The sequence below is a fragment of the Nerophis lumbriciformis genome, linkage group LG02 (assembly GCF_033978685.3).
Source record: "Nerophis lumbriciformis linkage group LG02, RoL_Nlum_v2.1, whole genome shotgun sequence".
Classification (NCBI taxonomy): Eukaryota; Metazoa; Chordata; class Actinopteri; order Syngnathiformes; family Syngnathidae; genus Nerophis; species Nerophis lumbriciformis.
The window spans coordinates 53721160-53747731 of NC_084549.2; the positions used below are offsets into that span (position 1 = coordinate 53721160).

The 26572-nt window shown below is 38.2% G+C and overlaps 1 protein-coding gene across 3 annotated transcripts in view; it reads right to left on the bottom strand.

Moving 5' to 3' along the window:
- The window catches only part of birc6 (baculoviral IAP repeat containing 6), a 195409-nt gene that overhangs the window by 14253 nt on the left and 154584 nt on the right, over positions 1–26572 (bottom strand). For all 3 annotated transcript variants that reach the window (XM_061964628.2, XM_061964627.2, XM_061964626.2), the window contains exons 65-71: positions 24016–24238; positions 23220–23365; positions 21570–21680; positions 16449–16666; positions 14381–14542; positions 7231–7308; positions 5221–5409 (exon numbers count right to left, since the gene is read on the bottom strand). In XM_061964628.2, the coding sequence (XP_061820612.2) occupies positions 5221–5409; positions 7231–7308; positions 14381–14542; positions 16449–16666; positions 21570–21680; positions 23220–23365; positions 24016–24238 (1127 nt within the window). The remainder of the gene's footprint in view (positions 1–5220; positions 5410–7230; positions 7309–14380; positions 14543–16448; positions 16667–21569; positions 21681–23219; positions 23366–24015; positions 24239–26572) is intronic.

The following is a 26572-nucleotide window of genomic DNA, read 5'->3' on the forward strand; positions in this document are numbered from 1 at the left end:
TTATTCCACAGGGCAACCAAGGGAGGGATAAGTAGAACCATCTGTTGTATGAGTCACCAAGGCCACGAGTGAATCACATTATAAAGGTATTCAGAAATGTATTTATTCCAATCAGGAACACACCATGGCTATCAACCTTCACATGCTGATTTCCATTTCTGTCTGCTAGACCACCAGTTAGCTACACCACAGAATAATTTCAGCGTTCAACTCAAATAAAAATACAAGCAAAATAATGCTTGACTTTACTTGGTCAGTTATAGCATACATTACAAGTCATTGCTATGGATTAAGTCATACATTTAATGTTCAGTGTTGACAAAGTACATTAATGATACCGACGTTGGGACAGTCTAGACTAAACCCCAATAATATAGAATCGAAAATACTGAAGTTCATCAATCGGCTACATTTTTAAACAACTAAAAGTATGCAGATGCTAACAACTGCTACCTGATCACAAGCTATGGTACTCTTTTTTTTCCTTTCTAAAGAGAGGAGAATCACCTTTAAAACTCCTGCTTGTCTGCACACTACTAAAACCATTAGGGATGTCTGATAATATCGAACTGCCGATATTAACGGCCAAAAAATGCTTTAAAATGTAATATCGGAAATGATCGGTATCGGTTTCAAAATGATCGGTATCGGTTTCAAAAAGTAAAATTTTTGACTTTTTAAAACGCCGCTGCGTACACGGACGTAGGGAGAAGTACAGAGCGCCAATAAACCTTAAAGGCACTGCCTTTGTGTCCAGTCACATACTATCTACGGCTTTTCACACACACAAGTGAATGCCATGCATACTTGGTCAACAGCCATACAGGTCACACTGAGGGTGGCCGTATAAACAACTTCAACACTGTTACAAATATGCGCCACACTGTGAACCCACACCAAACAAGAATGACAAACATATTTCGGGAGAACATCCGCACCGTAACACAACAGAACAAATACCCAGAACCCCTTGCAGCACTAACTCTTCCGGGACGCTACAATATACACCTCCCGCTACCCCACCCCACCTCAACTCCGCCCCCCCATTTTTTTCCATAACTTGAGTTCATTTATTTTGGAAAACCTTGTTACATTGTTTAATGCATCCAGCGGGGCATCATAACAAAATTAGGCATAATAATGTGTTAATTCCACGACTGTATATATCGGTATCGGTTGATATCGGAATCGGTAATTAAGAGTTGGACAATATAAGAATATCGGATATCGGCAAAAAAGCCATTATCGGACATCTCTAAAATCCATTTTGCATATCAAGATGTGTAGTAAAACTATAGAACAGCTTAACAGACAGCACTGTACTGTATATGTCGTTTGTTATATGGTGGAAGGATAACAATGCTGAGAAACATAGGAGTCTGAGAATTCCATTGGTACTACAGAGTACAGAGTTATGTAAAACCAAACAGTACCATATTTTGATATCTTCACGTCTGGTTGCATACATGTAATATGAACATGCTAACACAGAAAGTGAAAAACCAGTAAATACTGAGCGATGGAGAATGTGTCTGATTAAAAAAGTGTGTGTTTCCACACATATGTCAAATACAATAAAAACAAACAATGTGTGGTTATTTCCATCTGGATATTAACCAATACATCAAGGTAGAGCTAGTATAATGTTTCCTTATTGCTATCAATCACATGCTCATATCCTTGAAAGTGATGGTTAGTAGATGGAATTGAAGCGGCATGGGGGTTCCATATTTGACGGCGTCTGTGTTGCTTGCACGCACACACATGCGCGCCCACACGCGCGCCCACACACACACACACACACCTCTCTCTCACACACAAACAGGGAGCATGCAAACATACACAGTGAGGTCCGAGTGTAGACTTTTTCACCTTGAATCCATCCATATTTCAACACACAACCCAATGTCCTTAATTCCAACTGACAACCTGCTGTTATTCAGCTCGAACATTAAGTCAAGCACTAGTCTCTCACACACAATCACTAAAAATAAACACCAATGGAAGAAAAACACATCCATCCTTACCTCTGAACTGTGCTGTGAGTGCTTTGAGTTGAATATTGTAATAAAAATAATCGCCACTTAGTATAATCTGGTTTATATTTAACTAGAAAAACAAATGTGTTGAAAAATGCAACCACTTAAACAGAAGTAGAAACAAAACAATCTCACATTTTGTATATTTTTATATTGTGTCATTGTAAAGTAATAATCAAGATACGTATTTTTTTGGATATGGAATATTACCTCTAAAAAGTAAACTTGAGCTCTATAAACATACTGCTTTCCCACAATAGCTTTTGAGAGCCCTCATTTTGCTAATTAACATGCTCTTGTTCTTGATGAGGCTGCTCAGGATGAACAGATTCAAAGATTGTTGCCAATAGTCTTTTCATGGACCATTTGGAGGATTGCAAGGAATGCCACATTTGAGGATGAGATCTCCACAAAATGTAACTGTAATAATGTCAGTCAATAATTGTTCTAATGGAAATAGAACTACCGGTACATTACATTTTATTAGTGTTTAGCATGTACATGTACCGGCTTGGCCTCTTTGAAAGTAAGATAAATCAACCATTTAAAAAACTTAAACAGTGTACAGCAGGGATGTCAAAACCTTTTCCACAGAAATTCAAGTACTGAAAAATCTAATGATTTGAGGGACATACTGATATTTTTGATTCCTACAAAGGGTTGAAAAAAGGCATTGTGTATATAAAGACGGACGTGTGTGTCAGCTGTGTTAGAGGTGACAAAGTGAAATAATATTACTTATTAGTAAGGGTGTCGCAATCTGATATTGATATTGGTTCAATATCAACCAAAAATAAGTATAGATATGCTATATATGCTATATGATAAGTATATATGTGCTTGTATTGTCAAATGTGTAATATAAGGGCCAATACAAGCGTCCTGCAGCCTGTTTACTTGTGCAAAGCTGGACAGCCAGTTAACCTCTAAATGTCCACAAGGTTGGTCTTTTCTTGTATTTTAGTCAAGTCATTTACAAGAGGTAAAACATGGTCAGTTAAAGGCTACTAGGAGCTAGCAGTAGCACACAAGCTAGACATACATAAGTGTTCTTCATTGAACAATATTGCAGTCTAAAACAGCACATTTGTCAAAATAAACAAGTATCAAATAATTATAGTTTCATATTACTTACACATACAAAGTCTTCAAGGCAGAAGTGTATTAGAAAGTATCCAGTAACAAACGTCACGAGGTGTCACCAAAAAAACAATTACTACTCGACAGCATCAGTCCATTCCAAGCGGTTAATAATAAATAGGTTAGTGTTTTTCTCACCTACCATTGTTCTGACACATTTCACCTGCTTAAACATTTTCTAACATTCCACATTACAAAATAATAAAAGTATGTATGACTCCAGCTGATATCGTATCGGATCAATATTGGTATCGGCCAATAGTCAAGGCTCCAAAAATGGTCTCGTATCAGAAGTGAAAAACATGTATTGGGACAACCCTAATTATTAGTATCACTATTTATACCAGGGATGTCAAACTCAAATACAGAGTGGGCCAAAATGTAAAACTGAACAAAGCTGCGGGCCAAGGTTGAACAAATTAACCTTTTTGATAGGGATCCAAACAAGGTTTGCATTGAATATTGAACAAGCAAGGCTTATATAACTTTATAGTGGCATGCAAAATCGAGTTTCAAATAATAATAATAATAATTAAAAAATATCAATGGCATATCAAATACAATCTAAATAAAAATTGAATGCCTCTTTTCTATTTGCAGCCTTCTGAGGTAAATATCAACATTAACTTTTTCCACAGGCTAATAAATTTGAAAATAAAATAACAATGAATAAACCAACCATTCAGGACTTTAAATTGCTCAGTTTGCAACACACTGATCTAATCTGATGTGCCCAAGCCAGATACCTGGCATCTTTTCTTGGATGCTAGTTCATTAATGTCGGGGCTCAGGCTTTGAGCTGAGGCAACCTTCATTATCGAACGAAGGTGTTCAACAGTCATTAGATCTCGTCCACCCGGACCACAGTCTTGGGGGCGTGCCTTAAATGCACTGCCTTTAACGTACTCTACGAGCTATCGTCACGTCCGCTTTTCATCCATTATAACATCGTTCAGACCCAGTCACAAGATATGTGCGGCTTCTATACGCACACACACTTGAATGCAGCGCATACTTCATCAACAGCGATACAGGTTACACTGAGGGTACCAGTATAACAAACTTTAACACTGTTAGAAATATACGCCACACTGTGAATCCACACCAAACAAGCATGACAAACACATTTCGGGAGAACATCCGCACCGTAACACAACATAAACACAACAGAACAAATACCCAGAATCCTTTGCAGCACTAACTCTTCCGGGACGCTACAAAATACACCCCCGCTACCACCAAACCCCCCCCCCCCAACACACACAGACCTGGTAGCGTCCTGGAAGAGTTAGTGCTACAAAGGGTTCTGGGTATTTGTTCTGTTGTGTTTATGTTGTGTTTCGGTGCGGACGTTCTCCCGAAATGTGTTGGTGTGGATTCACAGTGTGGCGTATATTTCTAACAGTGTTAAAGTTTTTTATTCGGCTACCCTCAGTCTAACCTGTATCGCTGTTGATGAAGTATGCGTTGCATTCAATCGTGTGTGCGTGCCGAAGCCGCTGGGCCAGCACTCGTTGGACAGGCTGAAAAGCAGACCTGACGATTTTCGGGAGGGGCGCTGAAGTTTGGAAGACTCCCGGGAGGGTTGGCAAGTATTAGAATTAACGGTGAATGCGGTGTTACCGCGGCACCGCCGCAATATATAATCGGCGGGCCAGCTTTAGTGTTAATTTGATATCGCCTCAAGGGCCAAGTGAAATTACACGGCGGGCCAAATTTGGCCCACGGGCCAAATTTATACATTTGCTTGATCCATTACGGCTTTTAGTTCTTCAAAAAAAAAAAATGGCTGAATGGGTTACGAGACAAACAAGCACATTTTAAAAATAATGTGGCAGAAACAATGCGTTTTGTTACACCTCTTAATGTTTATGCTAATTCTTATAAGCTAAGCTGGCTGTCAAAATAATGTTGATTGTGTGGCAGAATATACACCAGGAGCTTGGGGTTAAAGCAGCCCTTTTGCATGATAGCTGACCACTTTGAATTTACGGGCAATTCCAATTAAAACATTGATTGTCAAAAGTTTTGGTGATCTTACCTCTTTGAAGCACGGTGACGGGTTGCGCATCTGTTCCAGCATGGCCCATTTCACGCTTGCCTGCCGTATGTTGCCATCGTATTCTCGTGAGCTCTGGGTGCCACTGGGTGTCCCACGTGAGCGCTCATATCCTGGCTCATTGAAGTAGGGCTCGGCCACCAAGATAAGGGACTGAACTGACACTAGCACCTGCAGGACGATAGTAAATGAGAAAAGATGGGAAAAGATCATAAACATGATATTCAAAGGCAGAAAACATACACAACCGTATACCACTTAAATAAGACAACTATAACCTTAAAGGGGAACTACACTTTTTGGGGGGAATTCTGCCGATTATTCACAATAATCTTTTAAGACGAGAACACACGTTTTTTTTTTGTTTTTTTTTAGCAATCTACAGATCAAAAAAAGCCTGCAAGATGCTGCTAACATTGCAGCTGACAGGGGCACCGATGAAGCCTTCAAAGCCCAACGTTTTATAACACGCTTTAAGTATACATACGATGTAGTAACAAACGCATTTATAACAATTTGTAATATGTACATTTACCATATTTGGTCATTTTAAGCATTACCGGAACTCTTTTCCTGGGCGCATTGATTTCAGTACCCATACCTACTCCCATCAACAAATGTGTGTTCTACCAGTAATACTAATCATGGCAGACTTTGTAATAGATGACGAGGATCACTACTTTTGGACAAATCAGGATTCACAATCCTATCTTTTTGAAACTGAATATACAAAGGATAAACTGCTGGTTATAGAAGTGACACGAAGAGAGGGTCAAACATTGGCGCAGATGGAAACCGAGAGAGTGAGGACTGGCATGAATTTGCATTGTAAATGTGGAGATTGCCAAGCTATACAAACAGAAATGGAGTGCTTCTGCTGCGCTGAGTGGCACACACTATTATTATTGATGGAAAGGCTTCTTGTATCTGGCAAGGACACTATTCAAATAAAAACGAAAAGACAAATTGTTAGCTCTAAAAAACCCTGCAGTGGTAGAAACTTTTTTCCACCTACCCAAAATCAACAGGAAACATCGCCAGCCAGCTTGACCGAACGGACAACTGTCCATGGAGTAACTATAATTGATCATGATAGATGTGGCACGTCATGCTTGTTTGAGTGTCCCTGTGAGCAAGTCGATGTGTTACAACGCTAGAAAAACAGTAACCCAGTGTTCGGTCTTACAAAAACAATTTTGCTACAGCTTGGTTATTATACAAGTTACGGAACGTAAATGCAGATTTTGGGTGCATTTTTAAAGTGACTTAGTGGCAGAATGGATTGCTCTCATTAGCTGTATTGCTCGCCACCTAAAAGGATCCAATTATTACAAATTAGAATGCAAAAAAACAAAATGCATGTGTGTTCTTGTTTCTCATAAGGATTTTGAACAATAGGCCACATTCTAAAAAGAAGTTCGGTTTCCCTTGAAGGTTGTAGGTCTTACTCTCTCAGGGTATTAAATTGGTCGCATTTGGACAGTTCAGGTTGTTTCACCTCTGCAGGCTCAGCAGGAAGGATGGTGTTGAATCCAAAGTATTTATCCTTTAAACCAGGGCATGCCAATAAAAATGGTTTCACTTTATTGTGGTGCAAAACAACTGTAACAGCCCAACAACAATTGTTAAGTGGTTTCACCTTCCTAAGCATTCGATTCAGTTATCAATTAATCAAACAATAAATGAAAACAAACCCGATAACTTTCATTTGTCACTTTCAGTCAGGATATACAACGCTTCACTCTGTGCATTGCTCTCAGCACCTGAGTGAGTTTATTCAACAACAAAATTAAATGAACTGAGAGCACAGACTGGCCACCACCAAATCTACATACACCTTCAACTGCACCCCAGTGAAGGCTGCAATGGAGTCAAAGTGGCACAACAGCAGTGACTGAAATAGAGGACTACATACATGAAATGACAGCATGGGGATGTATTCTAACCTGTTCATCTATTCAGACATATGATCATAATGGGTGCCCAGCTCACCTGTAGAAAGCTTGAGGTTTGTGGATTCCACTTCTCCTCCGGTCTTCCATGCCACGTGTTGAGTATACTTAAGCATACCTGATAAAAAAAAGAAAGAAAAAAAGACAAACAATTAACAAATCATACCACAATATTTGTAGCCACACAATTCTTTGAGTACTTATTTAAGATACAAAACCTTGGATGCGAATGAACGTGATTGATTCATTATTTTATACAGAAATCAGTGGTCAACTTTGAAAATGACTCAAAAATGTCTCCTTTACATATGTTAGGTTTGGAAGGATCAATCCGAATATCAATAGTATCAATGCCAAGGGTTATGGTTATGATTTATTGGTTTCAGACAATGTTTAACAAGGTAGATTAAAAAACCTCATGTGGTTACATTTGCACATTTCAACATATCTGAAAAGGAATAGAATAAGTAAAGCTATGGTGGTATCAGTATCAGATCCTAGGAGACTCTACAGGTGGTTCCCCATCTTTCAACATTTTTTGGTTTCCACACACTTGCACAAATAATACTGTACAAAGAAGAAAATTAATTAGGTATTATACCTAATTTATTTTTTGTACCTTATATATATATATATACATATATATATATCATATATGTGGTACGTTACATTTATTTAGTCCCGGATTGATACCAACATTTGCAGTACAGTGGTACACTCTGCTTACGAGTGCCGAGTCTTTTGAAATTCGAGCTGTTTTGTTATGTTTTAGGTGCCAAGCAAAAATTCAGGTTATGAGCATCAAATGCAGTTAATGTCACATTCAGCTTCATAAGTTCCAACAAAACCATCTGGTCTTACTTGCTAACAGTGGCCTATAGCTATAGACATAACTTTGTTTTTCCAAGCATGGGAAGAAAGAAATTGTGTGTGAAGGACAGTACTGAGAAGACGTGCATGGTATTCATTGAATTAAAAAAAGAAAGAATCATAAGTGTGTGTAGCTAGCTAACTTGGTGAAGCAGTTGGAGCGTAGCCCTGCTAGTCTGCACCATGCTGGAGAAGAACGAGTCAAAAACGCCAGCTAATGACGTTAAAATTATATCTAAATGGAAAATATGTGTTATATGTGTTTCATGTTGCACGATTGCACCAAGAACATTTCCTAGTTTGTGAACCCGTTCTCAAACAGTGGCAATAAAACTATTCTGATTCTGAATCGCTGAAAATATGAAGAAGCTGCTGATGGTGTGTTTGACGGAGAAACAGATGGAGGAGACACCATGGAAGTCTACTCTCCAATGCTGTATATTATTACATTACTTCATAAAACTACTCTACTTGTTTGTACTACATTTTAATGTATTGGATTTCAAATAGAGATGTCCGATAATGGCTTTTTTACCGCTATCCGATATTGTCCAACTCTTAATTACCGATACCGATATCAACCGATACCGATATATACAGTCGTGGAATTAACACATTATTATGCCTAATTTTGTTGTGATGCCCCGCTGGATGCATTAAACAATGTAACAAGGTTTTCCACAATAAATCAACTCAAGTTATGGAAAAAAATGCCAACATGGCACTGCCATATTTATTATTGAAGTCACAAAGTGCATAATTTTTTTTTAACATACCTCAAAACAGCAGCTTGGAATTTGGGACATGCTCTCCCTGAGAGAGACTATGAGGAGGTTGAGGTGGGCGGGGTTGGGGGAGGCGGGGTTGAGGCGGTGGGGGGGTAGGGGGTAGCATATTGTAGCGTCTCGGAAGAGTTAGTGCTGCAAGGGATTCTGGGTATTTGTTCTGTTGTGTTTATGTTGTGTTACTGTGCGGATGTTCTCCCAAAATGTGTTCGTCATTCTTGTTTGGTGTGGGTTCACAGTGTGGCGCATATTTGTAACAGTGTTAAAGTTGTTTATACAGCCACCCTCAGTGTGACCTGTATGGCTGTTGAACAAGTATGCCTTGCATTAACTCGTGTGTGTGAGAATCCGTAGATACTATGTGACTGGGCTGGCATGCAAAGGCAGTGCCATTACGGTTTATTGGCGCTCTGTACTTCTCCCTACGTCCGTGTACACAGCGGCGTTTTAAAAAGTCATGAAATTTACTTTTTGAAACCGATCCTGATCATTATGAAACCGATACCGATACCTTCCGATATTACATTTTAAAGCATTTATCGGCCGATAATATCGGCAGTTAGATATTATCGGACATCCCTAATTTCAAACAATACTTATTACCTAAATGTGTGTTTAGTTACATGTTAAAATTGTGATGTTTTGGGGGGCAAAGCATAAATTAAATTGATTTTAAGTCATTTCAATTGGGAACAATGACTTGACATACAAGTGTTTTGGATTATGAGCTCCGTCACAGAACCTATTAAACACTTCAAGCCAGTCCTGTGCACAGCATGTATTCCTTTAAATCAAAACAACTTTGCTCCACCAAAGGAAGTAAAGGAAGATAAATATTGTTGAAGACAAAAACAGTCTAAGTAAGTTTTACAACCTTCAGCAACAAGCTTCTCATGATGCATCTCCATCCTCCATTTTACATTTAATCAACCATCCCTCCCCCATGCGCTAACTAGCTGCCTGCCTTGCAGAAGCTGTGGCATTGATGTGGGAAGCCCTGGGTATTCTTCTAGCAGCTGTCTAGACCTATTACGAAAATACATGTGGACTGTCGGTAGCTGCCTAATGAGGTGCAGCAGATGGTGCGCTGCGGCACCTTGACCCCCCTAAATGGAAAAGCGAAGCAGCCGAGGCTACAGCGAAGAATTGGAATGTCAACTTCCAAATGTCAAGTTTTAAAAGAGCGTGTGATACAGACCTGGAAAAGTCTTGAGATGTTTTGCTATATTATGAAAATTCAGTCAAGTTACCTTTTTCAGCTTTTTTTTTTATTAACCAAAGTTGAACTCTGGAGATGATAACCTGTGTCTTCCAAAAATGTACAATAAATGGTGACAATGTCCAATATATCCAAAGACTTGTAACTACAACCACAACTGAACAACATTTACATTATTTGGGACTAAGATCAAAATGATCCTCATTCTTTGGAATTTTACCGTTTAATTAGTTCTATTTCGATCGATAATAGCAACAAAAAACAATGTTAAACGTGGGCCGGAACGCCACTCCTGACTTTTTTCAGTACGAGCTGTTACTCATGAGCCGAAATAAGTTTGGCTCTTCACAGTCAAACAACACAGCAGCTGTATCTGTCACTTATTTTTTCACTGGGACAGAGGACCCTATTGTATTTTGTGCGTTTTATTATCATTATTCCGCCACCTCTTTGAGCTGTAATTTGACCCCCTTAACATGCTTCAAAACTCACCATATTTGTCACACACATCAGGACTGGCGAAAAAAATTGCCATCTAATAAAAAACCAAACCCCAAAACTCTAAATTGCGCTCTAACACCCCCTAGGAAAAAAACACAGACAAAACTGCTTGTAACTTCCGGTAGGAATGTTGTAGAGACATGAAACAAAAACCTCTATGTAGGTCTGATTTAGACCTACATTTCATACATTGACATCCTTCAGCAAAAATCAACAAGAAGTTGGCAATTCCTCCTTCAGTACAAAAGTTTACTAAAAACAGTCACTTTTGCCTCTTTGAGCTGTAATTTGACCCCCTTAACATGCTTCAAAACTCACCAAACTGGACACACACATCAGGACTGGCAAAAAACAACCCCAAAACCCCCTAGGAAGAAAACACAGACACAACTGCTGCTAGGAAGAAAACCCAGACAAAACTGCCTGTAACTTCCAGTAGGAATGTCTTAGAGACATGAAACACAAACCTCTATGTAGGTCTCATTTAGACCTACATTTCATATATTGACAACCCCCAGCAAAAATCAACAGGAAGTTTGCAATTCCCCCTTCAAAACAAAAGTTTTGTAAAAACCGCTCACCTTTTTTCAAACATTATCTCCTCTGAGCGCGTTTGTCGTGTCGGCTTCAAACTAGCACAGGAGAGAGATTGAACCCATCTGATTGAAAGTTGACAAAAGAGTTTTAATTACTGCTCCGGTTTGGATTTTATGTTCCGTCAAAGTCAGTCCCGTCCATCGCTGCTTGCAGCTTTAATTTTATTTTATTTTCGAAATAGAGCCAATTCTCAACAGAAGTTATTGGATACTTTCACAGGTCTATACATTATCTTGCTTAACAAAATACAGTGGAACCTTGATTTACGACCCCCTTAGTGTGTGAACTGTGTGTCTGTGTACGGACACTTCATCCTTCACGTCACTTGCTACTTAGTACACTACAGCAGTGTTTTTCAACCACTGTGCCTCGGCACACTAGTGTGCCGTGAGAAACAGTCTGGTGTGCCGTGGGAGATTATCTAATTTCACCTATTTGGGTTACAAATATTTTTTGCAAACCAGTAATTATAGTCTGCAAATGATGTGTTGTTATTGAGTGTCGGTGCTGTCTAGAGCTCGGCAGAGTAACCGTGTAATACTGTTCCATATCAGTAGATGGCAGCAGGTAGCTAATTTCTTTGTAGATGCCGGAAGCAGCGGTAGGCAGGGTGCAGGTAAAAAGGTGTCTAATGCTTAAACCAAAAATAAACAAAAGGTGAGTGCCTCTAAGAAAAGGCATTGACGTTTAGGGAAGGCTATGCAGAACGAAACTAAAACTGAACTGGCTACAAAGTAAAAAAAAAAATAGAATGCTGGACGACAGCAAAGACTTACTGTGGAGCAAAGACGGCGTCCACAGTGTACATGCGAACATGACATGACAATCAACAATATGCCCACAAAGAAGGATTAAAAAAAAACCTGAAACATTCTTGATTGCTCAAACCAAGTAGATGCGGGAAATATCGCTCAAAGGAAGACATGAAACTGCTACAGGAAAATACCAAAAAAAGAGAAAAAGACACCAAAATAGGAGCGCAAGACAAGAGGTAAAACACTACACACAGGAAAACAGCAAAACACTCCAAATAAGTCATGATGTGATGTGACAGGTGGTGACAGTACACCTACTTTGAGACAAGAGCTATAGTGATGCATGCTTGGTTATGGTTTAAAGTCATATCCAACAATTGCGACAACGACTTTTTACTGTCAACTGAGTTTCATTTTTTAATGATTTCTGCTGGTGGTGTGCCTCCGGATTTTTTCAACGCAAAAAATCAGCTTTTTTCCGCCTTTGACAAGTTTTGTCCATTTTGCTGACTCAATATGAGTCCAAAAAAGACAACAGACTAGAGTGAAAAGAGGGAGGGAATCGCTGTGAATTTACAAAAAGACTATTTGTGAGGAGTACATTATTGGCGCTCACAAGTATGTAAGAGTCGACGAAGCAGGCTTTGTACCACAGCAAGATTTAATTGTGATGAGACCGGACTTTTCTGGAAAGAGATGCCATGGCAGACTTATTTAACAGCGGAGAAGAGCTACTTTCGTTTACACACACAGCCCCTCCCCCAACCCCCGTTCAACCTCTGTTGGTGCTCCTTTCTAATCAGCTCCTCCTTTGCTAATGTTCATGTATCTTAATTTTTTAAAATGTTTATTATTGTAGCAATATGGTTGATAAAGTTAAGGATTTCTGATAGTTTGTAAGGGCACTGAAGGGTTTTCTGTGTGTGTACGTGTTGGCAGAGCAGCTAATACAGGACAGTTCAGCTTGTTGTTTTAGCTTGTTAAAATAAAAAGAAAGCTGATCCATCCCCCTTGTTATGTTTGTTATACAATACTATATAGCACTTTATACTGTGTTCAAACTGTAAAAACCTTCACTGGAATATGGACTTCTTTCGAGGCTGGAACCCATCATCCATAATACATTGTTTCTTATGGAGAGATTTTTCTTCAGTATACAAACTTTTCAATTTACGAACCCTGTTCAAGGTCAAAGTTGTGTCGAATCATATAACCGGTGACAAACACCAATTTACAATCTATAGACCTGTTTCTTTACTGCCACAATAATTTTGAAATCATAGAAAAACTATTCATTAACAGATTAGATAAATTCATAAACCCAAGTGGAATATTAGCGCAGAACCAATCCGGATACAGAACTAACATCTCAACATCAAGGCATTAATCAAAATAACAGGAAATGACCAATACAATAGTGTGCAGTGGTAGTGTTTATGCACCTAACAATAACATTTGACACACGCGATCATAATAATCTTAATTAACAAATTAGAACGGTATGGCATCAGGGGATTGGTCTTAATCTGGATAAGAAGTTACTTAACCAACAGGAAGCAATACGTGAAGTTAGGCGAGTATAACATCAACAGAGTCACAGTAGATATATCTTGTGGCATTCCCCAGGGATCAATACTAGGACCAAAATACTCTATATTCTTTACTACCCGCTAGAGTTACCATATTTAAATTATTTTGCATAAATATGGAGAAATAATTAAAAAAGTGCATTACATTTACTAATTATGTTACAAAAAAGATCAGTCAGAATTGTACATAATGTTGGATATACAGCAGAGAACATACAAACCCTTCACTTATTGAATCAAAAATATTGAAATTCAATGACTTGGTGCATTTGTAAACAGCTAAAATTATGTACAAAGCAAACTATAACCTGCAGCGCAAGACTGTACACAAGTATTTCTCAACAAAATAGGAGCAATATAACCTTAGAGAAAAATGTAACCTAAACATTTGCATGCACGTACAACACTTAATACCTTTAGTACATCAGTATGTGGCATTACATTATGGAATTTATTAAGCAAATAAATCTAACAATGTAATAATATGATCTAGTTTAAGAGGCTGTTCAAACTGGAAGTATTTGCGGGGTACAAGGAAGAAGAAATTTGATAAACGTCTTGAAGCTTACTGAAAATGAGCTATAACTCATTGTGAGAATTACAATTGACTTAAGTGTCTACCATAAGAACTGTTGTACTGTATTTCTTTGATGTAAATTGTGTTACAAAATCAGAATATGAAGTGGTCATATGTATCAGTAATAGCAATAAATTAGAAAACGGGTAGGATTAAATAAGCTTGGCTTCTTACTACTCCATTTTGGGCATGTTGTAAAGAGAAATGAGAATATGAAGATTGTATGGTGTATTATATTGTGACTGCATACAAGTTCAATATAAACCTAAACCAAATCAAGATAATATTTCCACTCACTTTGCCATCATTGTAGAGGTTAGGGTTAAAGCGAACGCTGTGTCCACCGGTCGTTTCCAGGTTCACCAATGGAGGAGAATTGGGATAGTCTTGTGGAAAATATACATCAAATTCAAAGCAGCCATTGGCGTATGGCGTATCAGCTGGGCCGGTGATGAGAACCTGATGAAGTCATCACAAGGAAAGAAGTTGTTAGTGACAAAACGAAAGACAATTCAAAACTAAAGTTGTTTATAATGGTGTAGATAACATAGTAATAGACACTGCAGAATTTAATGGAAAATGTTGACTGATACCTTTTTACTGTCATAAGCATTTATTTAAACAAGCTTACTTTGTTAATTTAACAAAGAAAAAGCATTATTGTTAATAATGATGACAAATATTATACATGTTAGATTGAAAGATGATAATTTAGGGCCTCTGCAGGTTTAAACAAGTCAAATTTAAGACTTTTTAAAGACCATATTGAAAATAATTTAAGACCCTCCATACGGACAAAAAAGTACAAAAACAAAGGAAAATCAGAGGGCCAAAATGAATTGTAAGTATATGAATTCATTCACTGCTCTTTCACATTGGAAAACAAAATGATTAATCTAATTACATACACCAGAAGCCACTCTACTGTAAACTAATTGAAAAAAATAATAGAAACCATCTTATTTCAAATTGGGTACTCCGGCTTCCTCCCACCTCCAAAGACATGCACCTGGGGATGAGTTGATTGGCAACACTAAATTGGTCCTAGTGTGTGGATGTGAGTGTGAATGTTGTCCGTCTATCTGTGTTGGCCCTGCGATGAGGTGGCGACTTGTCCAGGGTGTACGCCGCCTTCCGCCCGATTGTAGCTGACATAGGCTCCAGCGCCCCCCGCGACCCCAAAAGGGAGTAAGCGGTAGAAAATGGATGGATGGATAGAAAACAAAATGATTCATCTAATTACATACACCAGAAGCCACTCTACTGTAAACTAATTGAAAACAGCAATTTTTTTAGATTTTCCATAGAAGTGTTTTCTTGCAAAAGGTGCAGAGTGCTTCATATCGAGTCTATTATTTTTTTCAATTACCGTATTTTCCGGAGTATAAGTCGCACCTGCCGAAAATGCATAATAAAAAAGGAAAAAAACATACATAAGTCGTACTGGAGCCCGGCCAAACTATGAAAAAAACTGCGACTTATAGTCCGAAAAATACGGTAGTTTACAATAGAGTGGCTTCTGGTGTATGTAGTGAGTTAAACCATTTTGTTTTCCAATGTGAAAGCATTGGAAATTAATACATACACTTACAATTCATTAATAATCATGCTGTTTAATCAGCATCTTGATATGTCACACCTGTGAGGGAGGATGATTATCTTGGCAAAGAAAAAAAAGCTCACTAACACAGATTTAGACAGATTTGTGAACAATATTTGGGAGGAATAGCTCTTTTGTGTCTATAGTAAAAGGTTTAGATATTTGAGTTCAACTCATGAAAAATGGGAGCAAAAGCAAAAGTGTTGTATCTATATTTTTGTTCAGTATAAAATGAAGAATATTCTGACACAGAATTTCCAACTGTAAAATTGTACTGCACTTCTTGTGGAATGAGGGTGTTTCAAGACAAAAACAAACAGACACTGGCTGGAATTAAAACAATGTCTGCGAGGGGCAGTTACACACTGACCCCTGAAGTCAGGCTACTTTTTGCTGATGTTGCTGTGTGGACCAACAGAAGCCCCCAGAGGCAAGTCAGAGGAAAAGCAATTCTGATGATTTATTTCCTTATCCTCCCTCTTTCTCTAATCTTTATGACATCAAAAGGGGAAAACACATTTTGGCATTTTATGTTTGTGAAACAGCTGTAAATGACTGGCAGGTGAGTGAATGTGGTAGTACAAAACATCTAATGTAAAAAAAACATTTACCAAATCCTAATAAGATTATCATCATTCAGTCTATTAATGTCCCCTGACAAAGTTACAAGTAATTGAGCAGGCAAAGGTAGATTTCATTTTTGATTTAAGTTATTTTCGTCAGCCAGTCAGGGGCACGGACATAAACGATTCCTGCGAACTGTACCTTCATGATGTCCAACCTCTCCTCATCACAGCGGACAAAAACGCTCGATGAGGACGACAGAGGCAAAGAGGTGGAAAGGGTGACGGCCTCCTGGGCAAGACGGCGAGATCTGGACGCGCTGTTTGTATCGTTGGCATTCTTCACCTGAGACATGTAATGGTAGTTGACCTTAAACATCAACTTCCCGTCCTCATCCTCCGACACCATTTCAAACGTGTCTGGACAGATAAGAAATCAAAATGTTATGTTTTTTGCAAAATAAATTAAATTGAGTGAAATATGTATTTGATCCTAACACAAAAGGTGACTTTGTACTTGGAGAAAAGTGAATAAAGTATTCCGACAGAATAAAGCATATTTTTACTCACCTATCAAACAGGTCCTTTATGAGGATGACTACCGGTATTTGATTTAAAAATGTGTATCAAATGTATTGTGTATGGTATGGTATGGCGTATGGTTTGAGTTTATTTCGAACATGCATACAATTTCAACATGATACATCACAATTTCCAGTTTCTATTTTCAACATGTTCAAAAAGGAGTAGGAAGAAGCATAGCTTATTTATTCCTACCTCTTTTCCATTACATAAAAATTGCTAACACTTATGTTCAGTTCCTGTTCTCAATGTATTCACAATATACTGTAATATATACCGTATATACAATATAAATCATCATTAAAAAATTAATAATAAATAGTGAAGTAAGTTGTATTTCATTTAGTGAGATGAATACAATTATCAGTAAATTCAGAATGTTTATCATGGTTCTAATTCCTTCATTTTCAGTAAGCTTCAAGACGTTTATCAAATTTCTTCTTCCTTGAACCCCGCAAAAACTTTGAGCTGACAGTTTCTTAAATTGGATCATATCAGTACACTGATCTCTTTACTTAATCCATTCCATAATTTAATTCCACATGCTGATATTGTAAAGGTTTAAGTGTTGTACATGCATACAAATGTTTTAAGTTACACTGTTCTCTGAGGTTGTATTTCTCCTCTTTTGTTGAGAAGAATTGCTGTACGTTCTTGGGTAGCAGGTTATAGTTTTTTGGTGCATTAAGTTAAAGTTAAAGTACCAATGATTGTCACACACACACTAGGTGTGGTGAAATTTGTCCTCTGCATTTGACCCATCCCCTTGATCACCCCCTGGGAGGTGAGGGGAGCAGTGGGCAGCAGTGGTGCCGCGCCCGGGAATAATTTTGGTGATTTAACCCCCAATTCCAACCCTTGATGCTGAGTGCCAAGCAGGGAGGTAATGGGTCCCATTTTTATAGTCTTTGGTATGACTCGGCCGGGGTTTGAACTCACAACCTACCGATCTCAGGGCGGACACTCTAACCACTAGGCCACTGAGTAGGTTTATTCATTTATTTATTATTTTAGCCGTTTGCAAATTCAGTATACTGTGGAATTCCAATATTTTCAAATCAATAAATGAAAGCTTTGAGTGTTCTTTGTATTCAACATTATGTATTATTCTAACTGATCTTTTTTGTAACACGGTTAGTAACGGAAATGTACTTTTGTCGTTATTTCCCCCATATTTCTAAATAGTAACTCAGATATGGTAACACTAGCAAGGAGTAAAGAATATGAAGTGACTTTTGGCCCAATGCTTTATTCATTATTGACATATTTCTTGCCACCTTATGTCGTAAATTTTTTATGAGATTTTCAGTTCCTTTTATCATAAAGCATTACATTAATTTACTATTTCAATGTCAATTTCGTCTATTTGTATTTGTTTTTTCACTTTCCCTTCTGCTGTTACCGAATAGCATTATTTTAGTTTTACTGAGGTTTAAGGATAGTCTGTTTTTGTCAAACCATCTCTTTAATTTATTCATGCTTCTGTTATTATAGGTATTAGCTTCTGTCTGTTCTCTCCTGGACAAAATTCTGTTGTATCGTCCCCGAATAATACTAACTTTAATTATTTTAGAACTTTACAAATATCAGGGTCAAATGCAGAGGATAATCTTACCACACCTAGTGTGTTTGTGACAATCATTTGTACTTATATAAATATTGAACACATTTGGTCCCAGTATTGATCCCTGAGGTATGCCACAGGATATATTTAGCCTTGTAGATATGTTTGCCTTGCTTCACATATTGCTTCATGTTGGTTGAGTAACCTCTTATCCAGTTTAACAGCAACCCTCTGATGCCATACCGTTCAAAATGTTTGATTAAAATATTGTGATTAACTGTATCAAATGCTTTAGTTCGATCCATAAACCCTGCCTATCTTGGAAATTTCCTGTTATTTCCATCAATGTTTAAATATTAGCACTGTATCCATATTGTTCTCAGCAAGTATTATATGTTTGTTTATACATTTGTCCAAAATGTAATTGAACAATTTTTAAAGGATTTTAGAAAATTCTGGAAGTAAGAAACTAAAATAATAAATTGGTGTTCGTCTCAAGTCTTAAAAATCGGTACAACTTTAGCTATTCTCATTTTGTTTGGGAAATTGCCTGTTTGAAATGATAGGTTACTGATATACATGAATGGTCCTGAGATCTCTTCAATAACCTTTTTTTATTGTTTCCATATCAATTCCATCACAATCGATTGAAGTTTTGGATTTGCATTTTTTTCACGATTTTAACTATTTCCTCTTGTGTCACTTTCGTGAAGAACGTTGAGTTGGGATTTCTATAGGTGGTGTATGGTATGTCATCTGATTGATAACATATTCCATAAAACTGAAGCTATATATAAAAACGGTGCAGATTATACTTTACAATAATTATGTGGGAATGTTATCAGTGCTTTTTTCACTCTCGTTTTGCTACAACTGGAGTACAAACATACTGTCAGCAAAAAAATCCCACATACACATCAATTTTTACTTCCGTGCTTGGGAATGTTTGTCCTGCCTGCAGGCTCTCAGGCTTGCATTGTCAACCTGTATCTAAGTTTATTATATTCTTCATACAACCAGTCAGTCGGTCTGTAATCTTAATGTTCTCACTAAACATTTACCTCTGCATGGAAAGATAAAAGACACATATTTCAATATTAAACGGGGGAAATGGAAAAACAAACAATTTGGGATGTCAACCCATTTAGAGGCAGCAAAGGTGATAATATTGTACCGTGAGATTTTGATATTGTTACATCCCTAGTTATCAATACAGTAAACTGAATCCAAACACAAAAAATACGCTTCTCTTTGCAACCGGCAAAGCATGCCAGCACGCATTCGCTAAGTGATGTAGTCTCACGATGATCGAAGAGAAAATAGTCTTGTCTTGTCGACAGAACGACTTGTCGTGGCTTTGGATATAGGAGTTTCATATTGTACCCTTTTTTTAGTGCATTATTGCTCGCTATTTTCTCGCTTGTGTCTCAACAGTAACCAGACGCCATTACATTTTCCCACACTACGGAATGGCCCAAAGGTCAAAAAGAAGTCGGACGCGTAAAAACATTTGTCGTTTAAGGAATTCATAGTGAATGCATTAACTTTGACACCCTCTCATTTCAATGCGTTTTCTTTATTTTCATGACTATTTACATCAGAGATTGTCACTGAAGGCATCAAAACTATGACACCTGTGAAGTGAAAACCCTTTCAGGTGACTACCTCTTGAAGCTCATCGAGAAAATGCCAAGAGTGTGCAAAACAGTAATCAAAGCAAAGGGTGGCTATTTTGACGAAACTAGAATATAAAACATGTTTTCAGTTATTTAATCTTTTTTTGTTAAGTACATAACTCCACATTCGTAGATTTGATGCCTTCAGTGACAATATATATATGTGTATATATATATATATATATATATATATATATATATATATATATATATATATATACATACATATATATATACATATATATATATATACATACACCGTATTTTTCGGACTATGAGTCGGTCCGGAGTATATGGCGCACCGGCCGAAAATGTACAATAAAGAAGGAGAAAAACATACAGTATATACGTCGCACTGGAGTATAAGTCGCATTTTTGGGGGAAATTTATTTGATAAAATCCAACACCAAGAATAGACATTTGAAAGGCAATTTAAAATAAATAAAGAATAGTGAACAACAGGCTGAATAAGTATACGCCATATGATGCACAAATAACCAACTGAGAACGTGCCCGCTTTGTTAACGCAACACATCATGGCAAGAGTCATTCAAATAACTATAACATATAGAACATGCTATACGTTTACCAAACAATCTGTCACTCCCGATCGCTAAATCCGATGAAATTTTCCTCCCCGGTCTCGCCTCTGGTATGTCCTTTCTTTCTGCTGCTCGATTGCCGTTCTCTGTTGCATATTTCACTACGTCCAGCTTGTAATCTGCAGTATATGATTTTCTTTTCGCCATTTTAGTTCAGCCCTTCTCAGTTTTTATAAGTTACCGCCAATGTTGATGTGATCCATTTTCATAGCTATGGCAGTAGCATATAGCAGTTAGCATCCCATGACCCACAATGCACTTCTGCCATGACCCTCCTCCACCGAATTCTTATTGGTTGACGTGTGAGTGACGATTGCTGACGTGTGTGTGACGATTGCTGCCATTTGCTTCGTCTCTTAGGCGAATGAGATAAATAATATTTTTTGATATTTTACAGTAATGTGTTAATAATTTCACACATAAGTCGCTCCGGAGTATATGTCGCACCCACGGCCAAACTTTGAAAAAAACTGCGATTCATAATCCGAAAAATACGGTATATATATATATATATATATATATATATATATATATATATATATATATATATATATATATATATCCTTCTGGCTTTTTGGGTTTCAAGCAGAAAAGTTATCACAGGGATAACTGGCTTGTGGCGGCCAAGTGTTCATAGCGACGTCGCTTTTTGATCCTTCGATGTCGGCTCTTCCTATTATTGTGAAGCAGAATTCACAGATTGGATTGTTCACTGACTAATAGGGAACATGAGCTGGGATTAGACCATCGTATGACATGTTAGTTTGACCCTACTGATGATGTGTTGTTGAAACAGTAATCTTTATATAATTTTCTATATACGTATATACACACACACATAGAAATAAACATAACATTGCAGATGTAAACCTTTATAAACAATCCAATAAAAATCTCACCAAATTGTAGCTTCTTCATGGCAGCAACAAACTTTTCTTCAAGAGAGCGCAGGATAGAAAGGGGCTTGGGTCTGCTGGACACCTTCCTTGAAGATTCTACAAGTTTCTTCTCTGTTCAACAGGATGGATGAAAACAAAAATTGTGAGAGTGAAAAGGCACCTTGTACGTTGAAACGAACGCCATTGCAACACTGCATACTCTTCTTTTTATTTTTTTGAAATCACAACTCTACAAAGAACAAAACATCTTCTCAAATTTGGATTGATTTGAACCACTTTCAACAGTTAACAAGAACAAAGACCTTCACTCACAACTGTTGTGATTAATGAACAATGGATTATTTACAGCCAAACCTGTTAGCGGCCACCTGTTTTCACGCTGCCAGTGGTCACTTATATTTCCACCTGGATTAGTTATTTTTCCTACGCCATATAGTGGCCACTATTATCAAAATGTGATGCAATGATGATGTTGATAGACTGAGTCTCAGCCCCAAATTTCACTGAAGGCATTTGCATTGTGGCTGTGCTGCTACTTGCTCCTCTAACATTCACCGGCTGCTGCACAGTGCGACATAACTTCACTTTGTCACTTCACTTCTCCCAGTGAAATGGCACGAGACGATTGGTATGTGAAATAAATTTGAAAACAAACAGGCAGAAGCTTCAACTGGAGAAGGGGATGAGGATGGACTTGCATGGATTTGTTTTTTTTTCTTGATTTACGAGCTGTTAACATGAGTAAGCTACTATTGAATACTGAGCGTTTCATTCTGAAAATCCATATGATTATTTAGTTTGTGTTGTACTTCCTGTCCATGTCTACCTCATCAGTGCCAAGCTGCGGCTTTGCAGTGGAACCTTGTGAAAATGGAATCCTTGCGTATTTGCTGCTGAGCGTTGGAGATGTGACGAAGTACACATGCAATGCAGCAAAGCTTCTGGAAGTTGACTAATGACTAAAGCGGAAACCTAAAGTATCGGCTTCGCAGCTGTTATAAAAGTGCACTTGGTGGAATTTAGAGGTCAGTTGATGTTATTCAAATGTTTACTGTTTTTAGGACAAACTTGCAACAATATGAATTGTTTTGTGCTTTCCTGCAGAAAGTTCAACGCGAGTTCGTCATGGTCACTTGTCTGGAGTGGTAACTTTTCTGTGTCCCTTGAGTGGTCGCCATAGACAGTTTTGACTGAACATATATTTGAATTAATTTGACCAAAACAGGCTACGTGGACACAGTATGACATTGCAATACTGTGTTTCCCCTTGGTTTGCAGCTTTGAGGGGTACAAGCACAAACGTGCATGCAGTTTATGCCCCTGTAATGGGATACCTCCTTTACAGTGCAGCGTAATCAACTGTATCGCAGCTGCTCCTCTAGTTCCATGCTTTGGCACGATCAGTGCACTCACATTAGCCAAACGTGCCGTGCTCCAGGTTTTAATTGGGCCCAGGCACGTACCCCTTCTCTCATGGATGACTGGCCTTGTGTGAGTACTCCTTTACACTCCGTTTAAGGTAGGAAACAAAACGGAAAATGTAACCTGCTTCATGTTGTGATTTTATTGGCTGAGGATTTAACCCACACTTTTGATCAGAAGGTGAAATCTCCTGCTGGACAATTGAAGTAGGAATCCTCACGTGCGTACCTTGGTTTGCTTGCCGCAGGCTCGTGGTAGCGGCATGGACTATCTCAGCTGTCCTCTGGATGTCTGGCACCAGCAGGGTCAGGCCCTCAGGCTCTGGATCCGAGCTATCTGTCTTTACAACACCTTTGCTCTTATCCTTCTTTGACCTGGAATACAGCAACTTTTACTCAGTCGTAGTACACCACAGGCTGCACAATCAATACATTATTTACACATTTGGAGGAAACTATAACAGACGTGACATTGAAACCATTTACACACAGGGCTAAATTGGCGACCTGAGCAGAATTTTTTTAGGAGGCATACCCCTAATACAAAGTTGTTTTGTTCTTTTTACATTTTCTTATGTGAATTAATTTGAATTTAATTTGAAGTATTATGTATTAAAACTAATAGGGAAAAAATTGTTGACAATTATCTTTTTCAATAGTAAGTATGAAATTCAAGAATTAAAAGATGAATATCCAAAAGGGGCTGGGAAGCACCCTGTCATTAATTGACATTCTACATGGGCTTCTTCACCCTTTTGAGATATAGATAAAAGATAGATACAAAGGCCAGCTCTTGACTTCATTGGAGGTTGAACAACTTGGAATTTGACCCCAAAATTAAAAAAACAACAAAAAACAACATCTTACTTATACGAGTAAAATCAATGTTGTAAAGATTTGACCTCAGGAACACATTGTTTTTAATCATTTTGAATAACAGACCGTCTTTCAGTGCCTAGAATGCACTCATTCATTTGTGTCACACTTCGCAGAGTCATCAATTTAGCAAGTGTGTTCAATCTAACCTGAGGCGGTTTGTGTATGTGTCCACGCATGTCTTCATCTTGGCCAGCAGCATCCCAACCGAAGTCTGTCCCTCAGAGTTCTCTTCGTCATCCTCTTCCTCCTCCTGCCCTCGGTCACCAGACAGCGGCAGTAAGAGCGGCACGAGAGATGTGCAGGTTGATATGGCCCTCAGCAGCTCCAGCAGCGCCCGGTACAGAGGCACATGACGTGCCATGTCCAGAACTACAAACACACAACATCACATTCAATGACAAAGACTGCTGACAGGAAAACAAAACACTTTTTTTGTGGCAAAATAAACATCAATACTGCCTTGAAATGGTAAAAAAAAAAATCATATAAATGACAAATACTGTCACACAACATGAATCAAAATACGATAAAAGAAAAAGACCTCATAATTATAATGTAATATAATGACCTTAACAATATGAGCATGTCTTCAACTCAATGGGATGGAATAAGAGACTTTGAAAAGATAAACCCAAAGACAGAAAATATTTCACAAGGCTCAAATGAACCTCTATTTGGCAAACAATGGGAATCTACAGCAGAAGTTCAACACCAAACATCTCGCTCTCGTTGTAGTATGTTGTTGCTATGTGTGTGAATCTACGGTAAGACAATGATGGGGAGGGCAGAAGCTCCAAAGAACGTTTCGGAGCAAGAGGAGACATCACCTTTTTTTTTTGTTAAATCGTCTGCAACAAAAAAAACTTGAGTTAATCAATGAAATTGATTATTCGCCCAGGCCTACGTTAAAATACATAATTGTCAGGTTTCAGAAAATCAATTGCTTTTTAATACATTTTAAAACAAATGTAATGCCCCTACTGCAGATGGTTATTATACTGTATATAGTCAAAAGCATACAATTGTCTGTATAGACAACATTGTAAACATTTGACAATGATAAACCCGAGAGGGACAAGCGGGAAAATATGGATGGATGCATGGAATCTTGTATATTTGAAAATTAATTTAAAGCATTTGACAATGATAATATTAGGCATGCACCTGGGGATAGGTTGATTGGCAACACTAAATTGGCCCTAGTGTGTGAATGTTGTCTATCTGTGTTGGCCCTATGATGAGGTGGCGACTTGTCCAGGGTGTACCCCGCCTTATGGCCGAATGCAGCTGAGATAGCCTCCAGCAACCCCCGAGACCCCAAAAGGGACAAGCGGTAGGAAATGGATGGATGGATGGAATATTGAATAGAGGAAAAGTTTACATTAACTTTGGCCAATATTGGGCACTAATCATAATATAATAATAACAGTGCAAGTGGCCCTTTAAAATGCAATAAAACATTTTTAATAATGTAATTTTTTTTTGCCATTTTGATTGGAAAGGTCAATAATTAATTATGCTAAATAGGCAGGGCTGAACAGTTAGATTTTTCACTTGGATCACAGATAAAATGTTTTTGGTAGCGCAATTTAAAAAAAATATAATATGTATCACAATATAAAATGTTTTATTAACTCTCAAACAATGTACACAGTAACACACACGTACACTCATACATATAATCACAGTGCTATCATAAGCCATAATGCAACCCTCAATTTAACGTCCCTGTTCCACAGCTTTCTGTCGTCAAGTTATACTACGTCATCACACACACACACGCACGCAAACAAATTTTCATAACATGACTGACATCACATGCGATTACTTTACTGATCACTGCTAGAATGAGCAGTGATGTTGATAGGTTTTCAATGTCGTGAGTACCCAGGACCCACAGGTGGTGATTCGAGTCGATCGTGGCAAAATTCAGTGGGTTTCACTAAAAAGTGCTGTTTGCAACCTTTACGCAGATGTCTAGGGAGCGCAAACTTTTCAAAGGATTTTAAGCATTATATTCTGATCACTTAAGGGAACATTATCACCAGACCTATGTAAGCGTCAATATATACCTTGATGTTGCAGAAAAAAGACCATATATTTTTTTAACCGATTTCCGAACTCTAAATGGGTGAATTTTGGCGAATTAAATGCCTTTCTAATATTCGCGCTCGGAGCGATGACGTCACAACGTGACGTCGCATCGGGAAGCAATCCGCCATTTTCTCAAACACCGAGTCAAATCAGCTCTGTTATTTTCCGTTTTTTCGACTGTTTTCCGTACCTTGGAGACATCATGCCTCGTCGGTGTGTTGTCGGAGGGTGTAACAACACGAACAGGGACGGATTCAAGTTGCACCAGTGGCCCAAAGATGCGAAAGTGGCAAGAAATTGGACGTTTGTTCCGCACACTTTACCGACGAAAGCTATGCTACGACAGAGATGGCAAGAATGTGTGGATATCCTGCGACACTCAAAGCAGATGCATTTCCAACGATAAAGTCAAAGAAATCTGCCGCCAGACCCCCATTGAATCTGCCGGAGTGTGTGAGCAATTCAGGGACAAAGGACCTCGGTAGCACGGCAAGCAATGGAGGCAGTTTGTTCCCGCAGACGAGCAAGCTAAACCCCCCTGGATGTCTTGGCTCACACCGTCCCGAAGATGATCAAGAGAAGAATATCGACCCTAGCTTCCCTGGCCTG